Source organism: Caretta caretta, chromosome 8 (assembly GCF_965140235.1).
Source record: "Caretta caretta isolate rCarCar2 chromosome 8, rCarCar1.hap1, whole genome shotgun sequence".
In the NCBI taxonomy this organism is placed as follows: Eukaryota; Metazoa; Chordata; order Testudines; family Cheloniidae; genus Caretta; species Caretta caretta.
The window spans coordinates 86,069,019-86,091,454 of record NC_134213.1 but is presented as its reverse complement, the minus strand read 5'-3'; the positions used below and the strand labels follow the sequence as shown (position 1 = coordinate 86,091,454).

Below are 22,436 nucleotides of genomic sequence, written 5' to 3'. Positions count from 1 at the left end.
CCTGGCTGTCCATTTTGTGTCTGTGTGCTGAGCTAGTTAACTCTGCACACTCCACAAAGTAATTTTAACTATATTTTTTCCTCAGACTGTTTTACTACATTGTTACAATTTAAAATATTTTACCTTTTTTCCCCTTAGAATGTGCCCATTAAGCTGTCACAATGCTAGGGCAGATGAGTTAACACAACATATGACTCTGCTATGCATAAGTGAAAGGTATTTGTTCAGTAGCTGGAAACGTGAGCAAAAAATTGAACTACATTTCTCATGAAAAATATATTTGAAGTCAAACATGAATTTTATGTTTGTCAGGCCCCAGGACCCTAAAATTAATTATTTTTATATTATAAGCACAGAACCGGATTCTGATCTCTGGCACTAGTCTAAATTTGGAGGAACTCCTTGGATTTACTCTAGTAAAACGGAAATCAGAATTAAGTCCAATATCTTTAATGTTTAACAATAGTTTTAATGACTAAACAAGGCAGTGTATACTGATGTGCAAAATAATGTTGAGTACATGTAGCATTGATCATATCATGGAATTATCAGTAATAAAACTATCCCTGGTTGAGTTCTCCAGAGGTTTTAGAGGAAGGGGAAGCCTAAGGTTATAATGTGGAATTTGAGGTTCGGCTTGTTAGGGTAGGGAGCCTAATGAGTGAGTGTGCCATGGTTCACAAAAGATCCTGTGCTTGCGAGTGGTGTTGTAATCAAAGATAAGAATTATCAGATTAAATTTGTACCAACCTTTTTGATATATCTCACAGTAACCAAGTGCTTGTGGGCTGCTTTCTTAACTCCTATTGATATTTCTTGATGCTAGCTACAAGGCAATGGAACGTCTCACCAATAATATTTAATACCAAAGTTTTCTTTAACCTTCATCGTGTGTCACTGGTAAGGCACTACTTCTTTTGGAAGGTTTATCTACTTGAGTTAAAAGTCTTCTGCATGTGAATCGGTACAGAAGAACTAGACCCCCCCAGGCTTGCAGCAGGGTGAAAGTGTAGATTTAATTTGCAACGGGGATAAGGATGGATGCCAAGAAAAAAAGGTCTTAGGCAACAGGATAAAGGGTTAGTGAAATGTTTGTGTTTTTTTTTTAAATGGTTGCAGAGGGGTATGTTCGTGAAGACTGAGATTAAGGATTGCAATCAAACACCATACAAATCAAGAAGTAAAAATAGTAATTGAATATGGTGCATAAAGTCATGAGAATACTTAATCTATCTTCATAAAATCATAGAATATCAGGGTTGGAAGGGACCTCAGGAGGTCATCTAGTCCAACCCCCTGCTCAAAGCAGGACCAATCCCCAACTAAATCATCCCAGCCAGGCCTTTGTCAAGCCTGACCTTAAAAACCTCTAAGGAAGGAGATTCCAGCACCTCCCTAGGTAATGCATTCCAGTACTTCACCACCTTCCTAGTGAAAAAGTGTTTCCTAATATCCAACCTAAACTTCCCCCACTGCAACTTGAGACCAGTACTCCTTGTTCTGTCATCTGCTACCACTGAGAACAGTCTAGATCCATCCTCTTTGGAACCTCCTTTCAGGTAGTTGAAAGCAGCTATCAAATCCCTCCTCATTCTTCTCTTCTGTAGACTAAACAATCCCAGTTCCCTCAGCCTCTCCTCATCAGTCATGTGTTCCAGTCCCCTAATAATTGTTGTTGCCCTCCGCTGGACACTTTCCATTTTTTCCACAACCTTCTTGTAGTGTGGGGCCCAAACCTGGACACAGTACTCCAGATGAGGCCTCACCAATGTCGAATAGAGGGGAATGATCACGTCCCTCGATCTGCTGGCAATGCCCCTACTTATATAGCCCAAAATGCCATTAGCCATCTTGCCAACAAGGGTACACTGTTGACTCGTATCCAGCTTCTCGTCCACTGTAAATCCTAGGTTTCGAAGTAGCAGCTGTGTTAGAATGTGTCCACAAAAAGAAAAGGAGTACTTGTGGCACCTTAGACACTAACAAATTTATTTGAGCATAAGTTTTCGTGAGCTACAGCTCACTTCATCGGTTGCATGCTCACAAAAGCTTATGCTCAAATAAATTTGTTAGTCTCTAAGGTGCCACAAGTACTCCTTTTCTTTTTGTAAACCCTGGGTCTTTTTCTGCACAACTGCTGCCTAGCCATTCGGTCCCTAGTCTGCAGCAGTGCATGGGATTCTTCCGTCCTAAGTGCAGGACTCTGCAGTTATCTTTGTTGAACTTCATCAAATTTCTTTTGGCCCAATCCTCTAATTTGTCTAGGTCCCTCTGTATCTTATCCCTACCCTCCAGTGTATCTACGACTCCTCCCAGTTTCGTGTCATCTGCAAACTTGCTGAGGGTGCAATCCACGCCATCCTCCAGATCATTAATGAAGATATTGAACAAAACCAGCCCCAGGACTGACCCTTGGGGCACTCTGCTTGATACAGACTGCCAACTAGACATGGAACCATTGATCACTACCCATTGAGCCCGACGAGCTAGCCAGCTTTCTATCCACCTTGTAGTCTATTCATCCAGCCCATACTTCTTTAACTTTCTGGCAAGAATACTGTGGGAGACCATATCAAAAGCTTTGCTAAAGTCAAGGAATAACATATCCACCGCTTTCCCCTCATCCACAGAGCGAGTTGTCTCATCATAGAAGGCAATTAGATTAGTCAGGCATGACTTGCCCTGGGTGAATCACTTTCCTCTAAGTGCTTCAGAATTGATTCCTTGAGGACCTGCTCCATGATTTTCCAGGGACTGAGATGAAGCTGACTGGCCTGTAGTTTCCCTGATCCTCCTCCTTCCCTTTCTTAAAGATGGGCACTACTGTAGCCTTTTTCCAGTCATCAAGGACCTCCCCCAATCGCCATGAGTTTTTAAAGATAATGGCCAATGGCTCTGTAATCACATCCGCCAACTACTTTAGCACCCTCGGATGCAGTGCATCCAGCCCCATGGACTTGTGCTCGTCCAGCTTTTCTAAATAATCCCGAACCACTTCTTTCTCCACAGAGGGCTGGTCACCTCCTCCCCATGCTGTGCTGCCCAGTGCAGTAGTCTGGGAGCTGACCTTGTTCGTGAAGACAAGGGCAAAAAAAGCCTAATGTGCATAATCTTTGTGTCATCAACTAGCGTGAAGTTCTACAAAACATTGTGGAAAACACAAACGTTTGACACACAGACTTCGTGTCTTCCATTAGAGACCAGACTTTGCTCCTTGATAGTTTTCATGCTGAATTGCCTCATCAGTATACAGACTTAAATACATGGTAACCAGTAATTGTATTCTTTTAATATGCTCATTCATTCTTAACTATTATAAGAAGATTTATTTTAAGACGGTCCCCAAACATAATGCATTAGTAACCACATTGTTCACTGAAATTAGTTTTCGTATAAAGACAGAGATTTTGGTTTTTGTATCCAGAGCTGTTGGATCATATTAAAGAAGTTCTGTATTAAAATCAAAAGTAAGTTTGATTCCCCTCCCCATAGTTTAAATTGCAGGGCATTGCTAATTAAGAGGTCTCTTGTCCCTTGGTAGGGGTTTTTTTGTTGTTGTAGTTACTGTTTCTCTCCCTCTGTGTGTGAAACTTGCAAGCTGCTAATTGTGTTAGAACATCCTAAAACAGAGAGAGATTCAAAGTGATACTTTGTAACAACAAGAAAAGGAGGACTTGTGGCACCTTAGAAACTAACCAATTTATATGAGCATAGGCTTCGGACCCCCAGGATACTCAGTTAAGCTTGTGATCAAGCTGGCGGTCCACCGCGAGGCGAGCTACTGCCTGTCCCAGCCCCTGCCTCTCAGCGCTCCCTTGATGCTCTTAACTGAGTGTCCTGGGGGTCTGAAGTGTACGCTCAAATAAATTTGTTAGTCTCTAAGGTGCCACAAGTACTCCTTTTTCTTTTTGCGAATACAGACTAACACGGCTGCTACTCTGAAATTTGTAACAACAGAAACAGCACACAGAGACTCCCCACCCTTTTGTTGTATTTATCTCGCTTTGTTAACAATTGTGATTAAAATAGAGATAGAGGATGTATGTGGATGGATGCTTGGTATAGATAACAGATAACAAATGAATGATCAGGGAGGTGCCAGCCTAGGAGTTCAGGATCGATCGGCCAAAGAATGCGCAGAGTAGAGACAACCAGATGACCTCCGGAGCCTCCCGAAGGGCAGACTGGAATCCACCCAATAGCCTCAAGGATAGGAGAACCAAAGAACAAGATAACATCTGGCAGCACGGAGCCATCAGGAATGTGCCATCTGCTGATTGATTCAGCAACAGCATGATGAAGCAATTCCCATAGACTGGCATAGGAATAAATTCCTATAAAAATGGACTTTAGAAACTGAGAACTTTGAGTCTGGTTCTGCTACCACCCTCCAGGAGCATCGGATGCACATCTGACAAAGACTCAGCTCCACCCTCATGCCCAAGTTACCTGGCCAGTAACTTGGCATGAGCAACCTCTAGGCTGGTAACTATAACAAATTTGCAGAACCTGTGTGTGTGTATGAATGAACCTGTGAATGAATGTGAAACTGAATGACTATAGCTATAACTATAAGCTATAACTGCCTGTCTGCTATGATTCTTTTTGTATTTACAATAAATGCGACATTTTGTCTTATCCCCTTTAATAAGATCCTGCTGGTTTTTATTTTATTGGTATACCACAGCTGGTGTTTGGGGATGAGGAGGTGAGAGAGAGGCACAATGACCAAATAGTCTTGGAAGAGTTCTTAATTCCTGAAAAGACTGCAGTCTGTATTCCTCCCAACTGGAAGGACAGAAGGAGTAGAATCCTGGTCAGACCCCACCACACCCAGCCATGCCTCTGTGCTTTGTGGAGTGCCTTGGAGTACTCCACAACATTTGGGCTTGGGCTGGAGTCCAAATGTCTGCACCACAATTTTACAGCCCCATAGCATGAGCCCCACAAGCCCAAGTCAGCTGACACAGGCCAGCCATGGGGGTTTAATTGCAGTGTACACATATCCCAAGTCTGTAGTAGCCCCCTTTCACTCCCCGTACAGGTGCATGAGGAAGCAAAAAATCTCCCTGAGGGCTCCTCTTCCACTTCAGAAGAGGAAGCACAATCTGTCCCAGAATGTGGAAACACGGATGTGCTGCTTACTTACTGTGTTCAATAGTATTTCTGTTCCTGTCATTTACGTATGCTTCCCGGCATGAGCCATGTTTCAAGAATCCAGCAGTTTTACAAAGCCGGAGGGTGTCTGTTAAAACACACTGTGTGGTTAAAGGTTGATCCTATCTCTGTTTTTCCTTTGTATTGTTATAATCCACACAGCTTTCTTTGCTTCTGCTAGTTAGTTTTACAAGCAGAACTGTCGATAACGACAAAGAAAATAATTGTCCCCAACAAGGTTTCTTATTATGTAGAGCTGTTCAGTCAGAATCCTATTAGCAGTACTAGCTATGAAATAGTGCATTCATGGTGTAAGAGCTGGGGGGATGCCAGGCTCAATGTAACTCATCACAGCACTGATATAATCTATCCAGGCCAAGTTACATTGAAATCTGTTGTTGCCAAAATATGCTCACAAATCTGTGCCTAAAGTTTTTTCCTACCATGGAAATATGTATATTTTAATTATGGTGTCACGGTAGGACAGTAATTGCATAGTTTGTAAAACAGTGTCTATTTTAAATCTGATTTTGAAGCTCACACACATCCTTTCCTCTTTTTGTTTTGTTTGTTTTTTGTTTTGTCAGAGGAATACCAGGTGCCACAGAGGGAATGAACAGAACAGGTAATCATCAAATGATCTATACCCTGTCATCCATTCCCAGCTTCTGACAAACAGAGGCTAGGAGCACCATCCCTGTCCATCCTGGCTAATAGCAATTTATGGACCTATCCTCCAGGAACTTATCTGGTTCTTTTTTGAACCCTGTTATAGTCTTGGCCTTCACAACATCCTCTGGCAAGGAGTTCCACAGGTTGACTATGGCTTCAGAATATTGATGAATCTCTCCTATGCAAGATCTATTCTTTACTTTTTTTTTTGATGGTACTACTATTCCCAAAGTAGACATTGCTTAAACAATTGTCTGTATTAAATATACTGTATGTTGCATTCATTGCTCAAATGTTAACTTGTCTACCTCTCTTAAAATATGCGATAGCCTTGAACAGTTTGTGGCTAAGTAATTTCCTATTTTCCTATCACTTTTGAATAGATTCATTAAATGTCCACTCTTTTTCCTTTGCAAGCCAGTGAGGTGTTTCATGTCCAGTCTCATTTAACATGTAGCTTGACAATGCATTGCCTTGAGAGGTAATAAAACATTTAAATGTTGAAGCAGAGAGCTTAATAAAAGCAGATCTTTTGTAACAGAATAAGTGTAGATTTCTTTTACTGGGTGAGAAAGATTAGACTTTTTTATGGGCTTGTGCCAGTCCATGATTGCTTTCTACACTATATATTTTGGCCTTGAGTTTTCAGAAAGCAAACTGGGATCGATAGAGCTGTGGTTAATAAAAGTGGGGTTCCTCATGCATTTATTTAGTGTTTCTAGTGTTTAAGATATAATTAGGTTTAGTGTAATACCTCTGAAAAGCAATCATTTACAGAGCTATGTTTTAAATAAACTATAGTTTTCCATATATTATTTCAAATAAAATATTATAAATATTTTACCATATGCAGTGTTTTGCTTTATGCGTACACATATAGGTATATATGGCTGATGCACATATTTTGCGTGATCAGTTGCAGATCCATCATTAAGGCTATGATTTAGTCACGGGTATTTTCAGTAAAAGTCGTGGACAGGACACAGGCAATAAACAAATATTCACTGCCGGTGACCTGTCCATGACTCATACTAAAAATAACTATGATTAAATCGGGACGGGGGGCACTGCTGGAGGGGCCGCCTGGGGCCAGTAGCACCAGCTGTCAGGGGCTGCAGACTATGGCCGCTCTGGCCAGTAGGCTGGGGACCGCTGCCCAGAGCCGCCAGAGCAACAGATGATGTGGCTGTCCTGCGGGCCACCTGAGCAGCCACCCTGGCCCCTACAGAAGTCATGGAGGTCACGGAAGTCACGGAATCCATGACTTTTGCCACCACCATGACCTATACAGAGCCCTATCCATCATGAATAAGCACCACTTACATATGTATCCATTGATTTCAACTGAGTCATAATAGAAAACAAATTTTTGCCCAGTAACTCTTTAAGGAACCCATAATTTTATGTGGACTTCCTTACATTGAAATTATTGTAATATACAATCATACACACTGTAAGGAGAGTGATCACTTAAGATGAGTTGTATGATAACACCCATTTTTTCATGTTCTGTGTGTATATAAATCTCCTCACTGTATTTTCCACTGAAAGCATCCGATGAAGTGAGCTGTAGCTCACGAAAGCTTATGCTCAAATAAATTGGTTAGTCTCTAAGGTGCCACTAGTACTCCTTTTCTTTATATTACTGCATTATTCAAAAAAAGGGAGAAAAGGAATTATGAAAGAACATTTCTGGATGAAAAATGATGATTAGTGACAATAAAAAGCACACACCTGACTATTCCCAAAGGGATCTCAATTAGTCCATTAAAAAAAATTAAAGCATCTATTAGGTTGCCAGCTGCTGGATTCTCTTAAATATTTTTGGTTGTTTAAAGCCATATCCTTTCATTCACTTTAGTGGGAGTTCCACGTATTCAGCCATAGCAAGATATGGCAAAGTCATACAAAAAATAGCTACTATCATTAACATCTTGGGTGAAACCCTGGTTTCCACTGAAGTCGCTGGGAGTTTTGCCATTGATTTCAATGAAGCCAGGATTTTACCTCTGGTATTTTGTTGATGTACCAAAGGTTTCTTCACTTCATTAGGAATATGGTTTCTTTAAACAAAGTGTAATCAGGGTTCATGGTGCTTCTGTTGACCACCTTGTTAGCAAATGATATAAAGCTGCTGAAGCTCTTGATTTATTGGGGTTAGTGCAGCTCCTTAATTCCTGTGGAACATTAAGGAAGCTGGAGTGGCTCGCTAGAGTAAGGAGCGAGGACACAGGAGCCTTGGAGGAAAATATCAGTGAAAAAGTTTAGTCTCAGGCTGATGTGATCCCATTTTTGAGTTAACAAACAAAGCCATGCCCCAGTGGGGGGGTGAATTTGAACACCAGCCCAGTGTCTATGTGCTCTGTTGATAGTGTAGGGATTAAGCATCTTCAAGTGGGGATGACATTTTTTGCTCATATAATGATATAGTGCCATGGTGGGGGGAAGGTGTTGTATTGCTTTGTAGGCATAATATAACACATGGTTCCAGCCCTTTTGGCCTTACAGTCCTCTCTGGATAGAAATTTACAAAAGTAAAAGCATCACCATCACCATGTTTTACTATCTGAAGAATTAATAGAATGAACAAAAAGAAGGAGAGGAGGCAAATGCTGAGTGTGTGTGCTGTGGGCCAGCTTGTGAGTCCTTTCTCACATGGAGGAGTAATTACTTACATGAGTACTACCACTGAATCCAATGGGACTCATGGGACTAAATGTTCACCTGTGCAAAAGAAGCTCACAAGCTGGTCCTGTGTTTGTGTTTGGTGTCAGGACCAGTTGAGCTATATTATGTTAACTTGTTGGGGTTTAAAAATAATGAATTCTATGATTTTAATGTGACCAGGCACATGGATTGCAGTGGGATCAAGTGAGCTGAGATTAGTAGCAGAAGACTGGCTAAAAGAAATGAAGTTTAAAAAGAGTATTCAAAGGAAAGGAGGTTGTTAGGCCACACTGGGGGATGATCTGGGGCAAAACTTGGAGTCCATGCAGAAGCAGGAGATGAAGAGATCATTAGGATGCCTGCAAGGCAATGTGGTCCTGTGACTGGTATTCAGGAGACCTGAATTCTATTCCTAGCTCTGCTTCTTCACATCTCTGTGCTTGTTTCCCCTCTCAGCAACTGTCTGTTTAGATTAGGATCCCTGGGGCAGGAACCGTCTCTCTGCATGTTTGTAAAGTGCCTGGTATAATAGAGCCCTGATATCAATTGAACCTTATTGCAATACAAATAATTGATAATATTTATAATCTGAGCAGAGTTATTGGTGAAAGGTGTGTAGGGAAAGAGGGGTGCAAAGAAATACAAGAAACACTTCTGCTTCTCCAGCAGAAATTCTCAGCACCTAAGGATGTATAATGGAAATGCATACACATTTTTTCCTTGTGGCTTATTCCGACTTCCTGGGCTAATAGGAGGGCCAGTTTACAGGCACTCAGTGGAGCTAGCATTGGGCCCCTAGTGAATAACTGTGCTCCAAACTTGATTTACCCATTGCCTTTTTTCTTTTTTTAACTTACATGGCACTTTACAAAAGTGAACTATTTTTTCCTCAGCCCACCTTTGAGGTAGATGACTACAACTGTCTCCATTTCACAGATGGGAAAAGCAAGGCCTGGCTCAATCAAAGGACTTGCACAAGACCACAAAGTAATAAGAGTTCCCAACACCTAGTCCTATGCCCAGACCACTAGATCATGATGCTGCTCCAAGTATCTTTACTGGCTTCTTAGGGTAGAAAGGATCCACTGATGAACTCTTCATTTAGGCAGGACAAATTAACCCTTCACATTGCTTGCAGCAGGAGTTTTCCATTAAATAAGGACTCTTCCTGAAGAAAAGCAGGATTTGACCTAAATGAGCATGTGCTGGACTTGCTAGACAAATATAGAATTTATAAACCTCTATAGCGCTGCCAGCTTTCCATCCATCCTGAAATTTTACTGTGCTACTGTGCAGGACGGTACAGTCTCAAATAAAGCCAAGATGAGTGTTTAATGATTTTTTTCATGTCAATTTTCTTTATTTAATTAGTTTTCCTGTGTAGTGCAATAATGGGGCGCATAATGAACATCATCCTAATGATTTCCCTGAATGCTCTGAGAGCATGGTATAATGAAGAGATTTGGCCATACTGTGTATATTATATTATGAAATTTGAGAGGGGAGTATTATTTCAGTAACCTTTTAGGCAGGAAATTGAAATCGGAGAAATTGGGCACTTAAAGAAGAACATCAGGAGTGGCAGATGAAAAAACAAATGAAAACTTAGGAGTACTTGTGGCACCTTAGAGACTAACAAATTTATTAGAGCATAAGCTTTCGTGGGCTACAGCCCACTTCATGGGATGCATAGAATGGAACATATAGTAAGAAGATATATATATATACATACAGAGAAGATGGACATTTCCATACAAACTGTAAGAGGCTAATTAGTTAAGATGCACTATTATCAGCAGGAGAAAAAAACTTTTGTAGTGATAATCAAGATGGCCCATTTAGACAGTTGACAAGAACGTGTGAGGATACTTAACTTAGGGAAATAGATTCAATATGTGTAATGACCCAGCCACTCCCAGTCTCTATTTAAACCCATGTTAATGGTATCTAGTTTGCATATTAATTCAAGCTCAGCAGTTTCTCCTTAGAGTCTGCTTTTGAAGCTTTTCTGTTGCAAAATTGCCACCCTTAAATCTTTTACTGAATGGCCAGAGAGGTTGAAGTGTTCTCCTATCGCTTTTTGAATGTTATGATTGCTGATGTCAGATTTGTGTCCATTTATTCTTCTGCGTAGAGTCTGTCCGGTTTGGCCAATGTACATGGCAGAGGGGCATTGCTAGCACATGATGGCATATATCGCATTGGTAGATGTGCAGGTGAACGAGCCCCTGATGGCATGGCTAATGTGATTAGGTCCTACGATGGTGTCACTTGAATAAATATGTGGACAGAGTTGGCATCGGGCTTTGTTGCAAGGATAGGTTCCTGGGTTAGTGTTTTTGTTGTGTGGTGTGTGGTTGCTGGTGAGTATTTGTTTCAGATTCGGGGACTGTCCCTAAGCAAGGACTGACCTGTCTCCCAAGATCTGTGAGAGTGAGGGATCATTTTTCAGGATAGGCTGTAAATCTTTGATGATGAGCTGGAGAGGTTTTAGTTGGGGGCTGAAGGTGACAGCTAGTGGCGTTCTGTTATTTTCTTTGTTGGGTCTGTCCTGTAGTAGGTGACTTCTGGGTACTCTTCTGGCTCTGTCAATCTGTTTTTTCACTTCAGCAGCAGCTTGAAAGACATAGGTTCCAGAAAGATAGGGGAGATTGAGAATAGCAATACAGAGAAGGGTGAAAATGATTTGGATCTCAATAGAAACTACTATTGCCTTGGAAAGAGAATTTATCTGTAATACAAGAGCTCACTGGTTCCATCCTCTTCTTGTTCCTAAATCTCTAATGCACACACTTCACTTTCTCTCTCCTTTCTACTGGCAGCTCAATAGATCGCATGTGGAAGATTAATCCCTTTGCAAATGCCAGTGTTACACTGTGGTAACAAAAATAGCAGTACTTTTAATCCACTGTCACTGAGGAGCCATTGTAAACACCTGTTTCATTTTATGGGCTATTGAGTCCCTTGTCTTTTATTTTCATAATAATGTTCCTTATTTTAAAGTTCTTTCATTATCAGTGATATATCTGGATGTCACTGGAACAATATTGAAATAGATAATAGTGACTTACCGCCCTTCCACATAGATATTCTTAGAATGGGAAGAAATTAATCTGAAATAAGGATAATTTCAAAGGGCCTAATCCTGTAAAGACTCCATGAAAAGAACTTTTATCAGCTGAAATGGGAAGTGAATTTGGCATGCCAGGACTCTTGCAAGGTTGAGTTTGACAGTTGTACATTTTCAAATATAAGTTTTTTTAACAAAACTTTAAAAATTAACCCAAGAGCTGTACAGCTGAATGTTCTGTAGATATTGCTTCTGAGGATTATGTTCACTGAAAAATATTGCTTTTGGCTTTTTAATGCTAACTGTATGGATGTTAATTAGAACTGGTCTAACAGTTCAATCCGTGCATGTATAACTTTTTTAATTTGCAAATTGCCTATGAACCAACTGTGATTTTTCTTTTTTACCATTTTGTTAGTTGTTTTCAGTTATTCAACAAACTCTTCATGCAACCACAATTCATCTTATTGGGTAGGTGGAGAAGGAGCACTCCCGATCACACTGGATAGGGGAGCAGGACCACTGGGACTTCCACCAAAGGGGATGACAACAAGAATTGTGGCTCCAGGGCTACTCAGAGGAGGGGGTCACCCAGCCTTAGGGTGAACCGGTATATGGTCAGATAAGAATCCAAGTTTAAGGGCCTGAGCCCTTGGGGTTCCCCCATCGTTGGTTTTATTTTTGCTATTTTGCCAGCAGTGGCTTCTTTCATAGATCTCAAAGAACTCTACAAAGACCAGTGAGCGTTAATATTCTGATTTTACTAGGGTAGAAACTGAGGGTGCCTCGATCAAGGTCATAAAGGAAATGAATGACAGAGCCAGGAATAAAACCTGTCTTCTTACTCTCTGTACAATACCCTACCATGCTGTTTTCCTAGATTTCTCTCACTGATCCCAAACAGAACACTTGGATGTTTGCAGCCTGACTCTGCTGTCTATGTCAGTGAGCTGGAAATTTCTGGTAGTTTACAGTTTTGAGCTCCTTTTATCAGACAATTCCTCTGACAGGGATAGTTAACGCAGTAAGTAAGGCCAGATCCTGCCTTCACTGATGGTCATAACAAAACTCACAACAATACAGACCCCTTAATATATAGATAGCTTGCTGAATAATCTTCAGAAATTACATTAATACAAACACTGATCTGTTTAATCTCTTTTTCTCCGTCAAGGCTTATAAGGAGGTGGGGCAGAAGTGAATATGTTTATGGGTAATCCTTTGTTTATGTTGTGTTTCTAAATTATGGGCTAAGTATTCACAGAACCTACATTTGGATGGGTGCCCATAACTGCATTTTAGGAATCTGAAGAAAAATAAATAAATATGCAGCTAATACAAGCTGGGAAATATAGACACCCATTATGGCCATAAGTCTGTAGCTTTGATAGTTGCTTGGATGTGGAGTGTCAGTTATGAGACCTATGTCTTCTCAAATATTTGGTGCATATCACAGGATGTATTGTCAACGCAACTCAAATTATTTAAAAATACATGCTTGGTTTTGGGTGCAAATCAGGGCAAATAAACTGGTGTGGTCATGCTGTGATAGAAACTACAACAGGAATACTGGTTTGTTTACAATGGGATGTAGCACATTAAAAGTTTTAGGTGTGTATGTGTGTGTATGCACATATTATCTTGACTGGAATCCTTAAGGCAAGACATTATATACAGAAAAAACTGTCAAGGTCAATTGCTGTGCTTTCTAACCTTGATACTATCACTTTAAATATTTGTTTTAAACTACCAGTATAAAACATAAATAGAAGACTCACAAGTGCAGAGAACAGAATGAATAAAATATTGGAGTGAGAAGAAAAATGTGAGAGACTTTGGGGGAGGGTAGGAGGGACCGGTTGAGAGAGAAAGACAGACAGACAAGGGAGCAGATCATTGGTAAGTTGAATCCAAAGCACTAAACTGTTTATTTTACTTTTTTTAGAGCCTCAAAGATAACCAAACTACTCTCTTTCCTTCCTTCCTTCCTTCCTCCTTAAAGACACTGATCAATATCAAGCTGTAGTCCCCTGCTGGTGGAAAGTCCACCTACAGCAGGGATGCAAGCCACATAAGTGGCCTGCATCTCCCACTCCTCTTGGGGGTAACAGAGCTGGCCAGTACAGCATTCTCCAGGGCAACCTCTTCCATTAGCACTCTAATAGAACCCCAAGCTGGACTGCCCTAGCAGAAATGATGACAGTACAGCTGCTTTTCGTGTCCCCAGGGCTGAACTCCTGTGAGATAGATCAGGAAACAAGGACACAAAATGCACGTGTACACCATAACCTTGAGCTAATGGGTGAATCAATTTTTCCACTCAATTCTATGATACTTCATTGGCATAACAAGCTGGACAAGCGTTGCCAAAGTGTAAGAAAAAGATGTACTCAGACGAAAACACAACCTATCCACAATAGGATTACACGCTGTGATTGGGAATCGATTCCATGTCTATTCCTCACCACTGATCTGGTGGCAGTTTGCTCACCCTCCCCTATGTATGGGTAGTCAACAGATGGAAGCAAATATTGCCGCTGAAACATTTGCAATTTATTCTTGACACTGTATTTTAAACAAACTGATTAGTTACCTTTATTATTTTATACTTGATAGCACACATTGTTTTGCTCTGTGTCATTGTTGCATGACATTCCATTTGGCACACAGTTTATTTTTAGCCAGAGACTATCAAAGTATTTTTCAGTAGGGCTGTCACTGCACTTGAACAAGGAATCATTACTGCAAGAACTTTACTGAAACAAAGAAGAAATATTGAACAAATGGGGAATTATAAATCTAGACCAACCCAAACTTGCACTGGTAATTAATGTTGTTTCTTTAAATGCAATATGATATAAATCCATCAACCAGCAGCAAAGGTAGCATTAGCAAATTTACTCATTTGCTAATTTCCTCTTGAGTTCAAGGATAAGGTATTATATTACTCCTAATCTATATGAAGACTGGCTTGACTCAAATCACATACAGTATCTATGAAAGAAAAAGAAGAAGAAAAGCCAGCAAATTTCTTCAAACCATTAGATCATACTAAATTAGATTATTTTGTTGATTTAATTAATATTTAATTAGAACATTACAAAACTTAGAACTATTTTTATTCTGTACTTCTATACTGTTAACACTTAGATATTTAGAACTAACAAATACAACCTTATGAATTTAGCTTTTCACTATTAAAATGAAATGAATTTTCCAGAAAGATTGAAATATCTAATATTATGTATAGCATAGGTATGTGTGTGTGTATATTGTTTTACACAAGGAAAAAACTCCTAACTCTTTTTGCATAATACATATAATATCATTTAAACTGCAAATATCCATAATTTAAACTGAAAGTGTTCTTAGCAAAATAATCTATAATTTGGTAAATTTGATAGTGAAGTTGTTTTGATTACTGGGAGATTGTGATTTGTGTGCTCATGTTGTATAGGGCATGAAGTATATTGTGAATCGTATTTGCTTTTTCTTGTTAGATGAATGGAAGAAGAAAGTTAGTGAATCATACGCTATAATCTTAGAAAGATTAGAAGATGACCTGCAGATCAAAGAAAAGGAGTTCACAGAACTGAAACACGTCTTTAGGTAAATGATTCTGGAAACTTGTTTATTATATTTAGAAACAATAATTAGTTTTTTAATGTTGGTGTAGTTGCAAATGTTTTCATATATGTGTCAATGAGCGTTGCACATATGGATAGTCTATATCTGCATTCTATTTATATCTGCTATCTGTTTTCAGGAGTAAGTCCTTATAACTCTGGGCCAGTGTCCCACATTCTAGTACCAAGATTAATGGCTGCTTATTCCTAGAGCTGGGTGAATACTGCCAAAATTTTACTGCAAATGTATGTTTGAATTTTGTAATGAATTTGCTTTAGCAGTGTACATACCTCCTTTTGTTCATTCTCCAAAAATGCTTTGGCAAACAAGTCTACTGGCAGGCATATTTGCAGATTTTTACACAAAGATGCAGGCAGAATAGTTGCTGAAAGTAATTTCAAATTCCTAATTGTAGTCACTTTATCAGGAAACCTGATTCTAAAACTCCTACTCATCCAATAAGGTAACATACTGTTATGGGTCAGGCATGATCACCGCCTAAGATTCAGAATAAATGCAAAGAAACCATTTTAATCAGGCCTGAAACAATAGAATCATAGAATCGTAGAACGGGAAGAGACCTTGAGAGGTCTTCTAGTCCAGTCCCCTGCACTCGAGGCAGGACTTAGTACTATCTAAACCAGTGGTGGGCAACCTGCGGCCCACGGGTCACACATGGCCCGTCAGGGTAATCCACTGGTGGGCTGCCAGACAGTTTGTTTATATTTATATGGCCCGCAGCTCCCAGTGGCCGCAGTTCACTGTTCCCGGACAAAGGGAGCTGCGGGAAGCGGCGCGGGCTGCAGGGATGTGCTGGCTGCCACTCCCCACAGCTCCCATTGGTGGGGAATGGTGAACCGTTGCCACTAGGAGCTGCGGTAGGCCGTGCAAATGTAAACAAGCTGTCTGGCAGCCTACCAATGGATTACCCTGATGGGCAGCATGTGGCCGCAGGTTGCCTACCACTGATCTAAACCATCCCTGACAGGTGGTTGTCTAGCCTGCTCTTAAAAATCTCCCACGATGGAGATTCCACAACCTCCTGAGGCAATTTATTCCAGTGCTTAACTAACCTGATGGGAAGTTTTTCCTAATGTCCAACCTAAACCACCCTTGTTGCAATTTAAGCCCATTGCTTCTAGTCCTATCCTCAGAAGTTAATGAGAACAATTTTTCTCCCTCTTCCTTGTAACAGCCTTTTATGTACTTGAAATTACAGTAGCCCACAAAATACAGACACATGGAAAAGCGGAGTAAAAGCTGAATCATGTGGGGTTTTCAAATGCAGGGGCTGAGGCTTTGATTGATAGAACTGTTTTGGGTGGAGGAGGAGGGTAATTGAGCACAAGCTGAAGTGCCACAGGACAAGCTGAAGCAGCTAGAGAAAGCCAAGAAGATGGTAACAGAAGGCTGGTAACATAGTCCAGAGAAAAAGCTTTTTGGGAAGAGAGTACCTATGGGAAGGCAGGCTTGGATCAGCGAACAAAGGAACTGTCTCCTGCTGTTTGTGTCCTTCTGTGTTCAGGGAAATAGGACTTTGAAAATAAAGCTTACATTAAATAAATACCTATTGCCAATTTGTCCTAACTGAAACAACCTACCAGACCCTGAATTTTCTGCTAGCCATAAGTTAAAAGGGATAACAAATACCATGTGAGCTCAACAAATGGCTTGTGAATGAGTTAATTTGCAGAAGCTATCTAGTAAATAATTTCAAACATCAAATGCACTTGAGGAAAATATTGTGTTCTGTTGCCAGACCATTAACAAATAAAAAAGGCAAAATTGGTCAGCTAACCTATTAATTCTGATTATTCACTCAGTTATGTTAATTACCATTGTTTGAAACCCCAATTTGAAATGCAGATTGTTGATTATATTGGGCTGGATCCTGAAAAATGCTGAGCATTCTGGGTCTGAGCCAACAAAGCACTTAAGCACATGCTCAATTTTAAGTATGTGAGTAACTCCATTGACTTAACTGTAAAGTGTGTATTTAAATGTTTTGCTACAATGCTCAACACTTTGAAGCATTGAGTCCACTGAGCTGCAGTAGAAAGTATATTTTTGTCTCTGCATTAGGTAAAAGAGAAGAAAATAATTTATTATGTGGCTAGCTGGCCACTGGAAGCTGACCACTTTGTCCTGAAACCAAGTGTAGGACCATTAAATGTGTCAGTCAACTTTCTCTTGTTAAGTGGGGAATGCTATTAATTCCCACTGAAGTCAATGAGAATTACTGATACTTAGCACATTGCAGGGCTGGGCCCTCTGTTACTGACATCCGAAAAGTGGACTTTTGACTTTTAATCAGGATTCAAATATCTATCGACAGGTTCAGCTCTCCCATCCACCCTGGGTCACTGGAATTGGTCAGTGTACCCATGTGAATCTAAAATCAGAATCTGGTCTGAAGGCTATAGTTTTTGTCCAAGATTAATAGTAATGGGATAATTATTCTGTGTGGCTCTGTCACCTCTGAGGAGACATTAAAAGAGGCTGGTAGGATACACCCACAAAAGAGAAAATCTTTTGTTCAGTGAGGAAGAAAAATAATTTTGAGAAACTGGTTAGAGGCCAGGGAGAAGTTGGTTATCAGACTGCTGGAGAAGAAATATGGGGTGGCAAGACTTGTGCACTCTGCTTGTACATTTTTCCTCATAACATACCAGTTGCAGATTTTTGAAAAGACATTCTCTTTCCTGTGCTCAGACTTGGCGGCTGAAAGGAAGGTAAGGCTAAATGCAGTTTCTCCAAAACAACCTCAAAATTATGGTGGGACATATTTGCATCTGTGTACATTTTAAAGGCTGTGTATGGAGTTTCACTTTATGTGACATGCTTTGCAAAGAAACAGCCTCCAAAAGCCAGAAACATGTAGTTTTATGATATAAAATGCGACTTCACAGTTCACACTGTTCATCAGTTCACACTGATGTTCTTGATATTATCACATGTGCCTCTGCTGTCAGTATACCATTGCACAACTTGTTAAAGGGTATGCTTTGGATTGTCACATGCCAAAATTGGTGCTGGTCATGTTTACTATTTGTTTTATGTCAGTATCTAGAGGCCACAACAAAGTTCAGATAGACACTGTGTCAGCCTCTGTGCGAGCACAAGGGGGAAGAAAGTACCTGCCCTGAAGAATTTACTGTCTAAATAATTGAGGCAGACAAAGGGAAGGAGAAAAAAAAGTGTTATCATCTCCATTTTGAAGCAGTGGTATTGGGGCACAGGTTGATACAATGACTTGCCCAAGGTCACACCAGCAATCTGTTGCAAAGCTGGCAACTGAACCCAGATCTCCTGAGTGTCAGTGCAGTGCCTTAATCTCAGTCCCACCCTTTTCCGAAGGGTAGCCGATCACAGGAACTTCCTGAAAGGGGGACTTATTTGGTCAGAAGGGGATTCGAAGCACACCCTGGGGAACTCACATTTAGGCTTTGTAACCACAAACTTCAAAATCTAAGACCAATGGAAATGGTTTTATGAATTTTAAAAAAAAAATTACTGTGGAAGCCTTTTCAACACATAAACGTTGCCTTGCAGTGTTTGCAACTAAACCATTGCTGTCAGAATATGAGAAACACAAAGTGTAACTGAGTACAAATTGACTATAAACCAGAGAAACTGAAAATCTATTTTCCTCTTCCATGTTGAGAGAAAAGGAAAATATAAACAAATGGCCTAAGTGGTGAAAAATTAGATTTTTAGTAATATATGAGGTCTTTTTAACAGGGAAGGGAATTTGATCTTTAGAAATATGTGAGTTTTGAACTTGACAGCATCCCCTTCAATGCTACCATTTGTTTTATGTCACTGAACTCTAGAAGGGAGAGTGGGAGACGTGATATTCCAATAGAATCATATTTGGGTATTTTGAAACTCTTAAAATTCATTCATCAAATGAATCAATCTATCTCTTGATTTATGCACCAAAATGTATTAAAACACAAATTCCAAGCATGGGGGTGGGGGGGAGATATGTTAACAAAAAGGAGTTTTCCCCAAACCTCTGGAGTTTCTTTCCCACAATCACCCCTCAAGGAAAATCTGAAAGAATAGATGGGCCTTACATCAGTATCATTAATCATGCTATGCCTGAGAGGACATGTATGGAGCTATAACATATTTGAAGAATGAGATTTTCTTTATAGTGAGCAAAACATTTTGTTTTCCTGAGTAAAAAGTAAGTGGTAAATGAAGAACAATCATTAAAGAAAAAAATGTGACTGTAATGTATGGAAGAATTATTCCATATCAGAACAGTTTACATTAAGAAAATAGAAACAAGACCAGCAAGCTTCCTGAATGCCTAATACCTGCCATCTAGGTGACAGATGTGGAAACTTAGCCTTGCTAGAAGCTAGTCAAACTAATACATGCAACTTTTCAGAAAGGAGTCTAGCTCTTGGTTTTATCAATAGGCTTTACATATTCATATGTATCAGTTCCACACCCCTTTTTTACTAGAATATCATTCCTCATGGAATGGACCTAAAGACCTGGGTTTGTATAACCTATTCTAAGTTAGTCGCTGGAGCATGTCTGGAATTTCTGTTGGGATGATTTTGTGACAGGAAATGCGGTTTCCACAAGATTGAAATTTTCTTTGGAAAAATCTTCCTTATGATGACATTTTCTGTTGGAAAACTTGAAATGAAATTTTGGGTTGTTTTTACCTGTTCGGAATATTTTGTTTTGTTGAACTGACCCAAAATGTTTCATTTCAAATCAGTTTAATAAAACACCAACTTGTATTTATTTCCCTATTAACAATTGCATTGGAATTCTAGTTTGGGCCCCATTCTCTCCTATGGGCTGAGCTCCTCGGAGGACTATATCTCCCATAATACAATGCGGATTTTCCTTTGGCCAAGCAAGATACATCACAGGAGTAACATGAATCTAGGTTTGTCATGGGACGTATAATCCAGCCAGGGAGCCTGGCTCAGAAGGGACAAGTGGGAGGCATGAGGTTTCTGAACTACAGCTCCCATGAGGCAATGCACCACAAAGAGAAAATGCAGTTTAATGCTGAACTGACTTGAAACAAAGCATTTCAAATCACTTCAACAAACCAAACAAGAAACATTTTGATTTGGGGTATGCTGAAATATTTTATTTTGAGCAAAATATTTTGTTTTTGTTGAAAATGTTCGAACAAAATGTTTCAGCATTTCCAAATAGAAATCGTTTGGAAATCAATTTTTGAAAATGTCAACTTCTCAACCCAATTTGGTATGGAACTGACTGTGGAAATGTTGGAATTCAGCTCTGCTGATGCCAAGCCCACTGTCCTTCCCCCCTCCCCCCCCAAAAAAAAACTTTGTAAAGATGGAATAATTCATTGCAAAAAGCCACCAGCCATGATGGTGCAAGTTAACGCTTAGCACATCTCTGGTTTAAAGGCTTTTGTCTATACTTAAAATGAATAACTTATTAAAACAGGCCCTGGTTCTGATCTCATTTAACAGTGGTTTTACATTTGTAGGGGGAATTGTATTACATTTAATAGACATCTATGGGACTTATGCACATGTTTAAAGTTAAACATGCTCAAGTGGTTTGCTGAATCAGGATGGATTTAAGCACGTCCAAATTAAGCTTGTATTTTTTGTTCTGATGAACTAAATCCATAGTGACTGATCTTAATCCCACTGAACTCACTGGCAAAAAAATCCTGTTGATATCAATGGGGCATGAATTGTCCACACAGTAGTTTTCAAAGAGATTTAACTACTTAGAATATTTAAAGGAGTAGTAATGAGATGATTTGCCCTATGAGGAGACAGAGAAATGTTAGACAAAAGCCAAAATTTCCAATCAGGGTTATTATTTAATTACCTGTAACTCAAAATCAGATTGTTTCTGCGAAGTTGAAGGAAATTGATCATTCTCCCTTGCTTCAGAAATAAAGGTAGCACTTTCCAGGCCTTCAGGAATTATCCAAGCCAAGTTACAGTGGCTGTTTATTGAGGGCTTTATAAGGGGAGATGGGTGTAACTGTAACTATGCAGAGGTTACTGCCTTTCCATAAGATGTCATTAATCATGAGGGGGCAGGAATACCCAGTGTAATTGTCTATTATATTATAAAATATATTGTACATCTTTATTTGCAATACATGAGGCAGCTTTAATTTACTCATTCATTTTATTGTCAATTTTCTAGTTTTATTTTTATTAATGAATTCCCTTTGGGGGCTTTGACATGCTGTTCTGGAAAAGAGGTCACTTGAGTTGTACACATGGAGAACAGAGCTTAATGAATCATAAAAATACAAAGACTAACATTTTTAACAAGTATGTTCTGTATTTTTTGCAGAAAAAAGATGCAAGCATCCACTGTGAATGATGCATTCTATTTTTAATGAGTCAGAATGGCTATTCATCCCTTTTGAGAGATATATTATTAGAAATCTATTCATAATAATTACTTCATTTTAATTAGTCACCTCACCAAGTTGCAAGCACCATAAAATCATTAGGCTATATTAAAACATAGCATGATATTCCAAAAATGTAGAGGAAAATTAAAAATGAAACTGAACTTCGAATTTCATAATAGATGGTCAGTTACCTGAGAGCTTTATGTGCCATTACTATAGAGAGGGCAAAAAGAAAATTGCATTTCTTTCTTAGGATGGATGTGGCTTATAACTATATTTTAATTGATCACATCAAAACCAGAAACACTTTACTAGCAGTTAATGGAAAGTCTGAATGAGGGTCTAGAAATAGTTCTAAAATATGTCATTCCAATGCAATAAACTAAACAGAAAAACAGGGCTATTAAATCACACATTTCACTGCTGAACATTGTGGGGTCCATATCCTTGTTGATGCACAAGAGTGAGTAACTCTGATTGACATTAATGGTAGTTTTGGGGAAGGAATTTCTGTGAGAACTCTGTTTTCACAGTACTTCTGCCCTGCCTGGACTCAGGCCATATCCTGGGTCCTCTCACTCCTGCTTTTTCTTACCCTCTTAAGTCCTCGACACCTGCAATATAGAGTCCCACATCTGCATATTTCCTTGAGCTATGAATCCAGAACTAAAAGCAGGGATGTTTTTATTTTTTTGACATTGGAAAGGCAAAACATGACTACTGAGGTTAAGAGAAAGTTCAAGTTGCTTTCAAAAATCACGAAATGCCAAAGTTCAGATTGCACATACCTCCTGAATGCTGACCTCTTCTGCATATGCATTACAATGCAGGCTTAATGAAATGGACATA

General features: G+C 39.6%; 1 protein-coding gene across 3 annotated transcripts in view; it reads left to right on the top strand.

The window, feature by feature from the left end:
- The first annotated feature begins 14,268 nt into the window (after positions 1-14,268).
- Positions 14,269-22,436, top strand: part of TNNI3K (TNNI3 interacting kinase) — a 176,206-nt gene continuing 168,038 nt past the window's right edge. For all 3 annotated transcript variants that reach the window (XM_048862616.2, XM_075131732.1, XM_075131731.1), the window contains exons 1-2: positions 14,269-14,389; positions 15,067-15,175. In XM_048862616.2, coding sequence (XP_048718573.1) covers positions 14,350-14,389; positions 15,067-15,175 — 149 coding nt within the window. In that variant the 5' untranslated portion in view covers positions 14,269-14,349. The remainder of the gene's footprint in view (positions 14,390-15,066; positions 15,176-22,436) is intronic.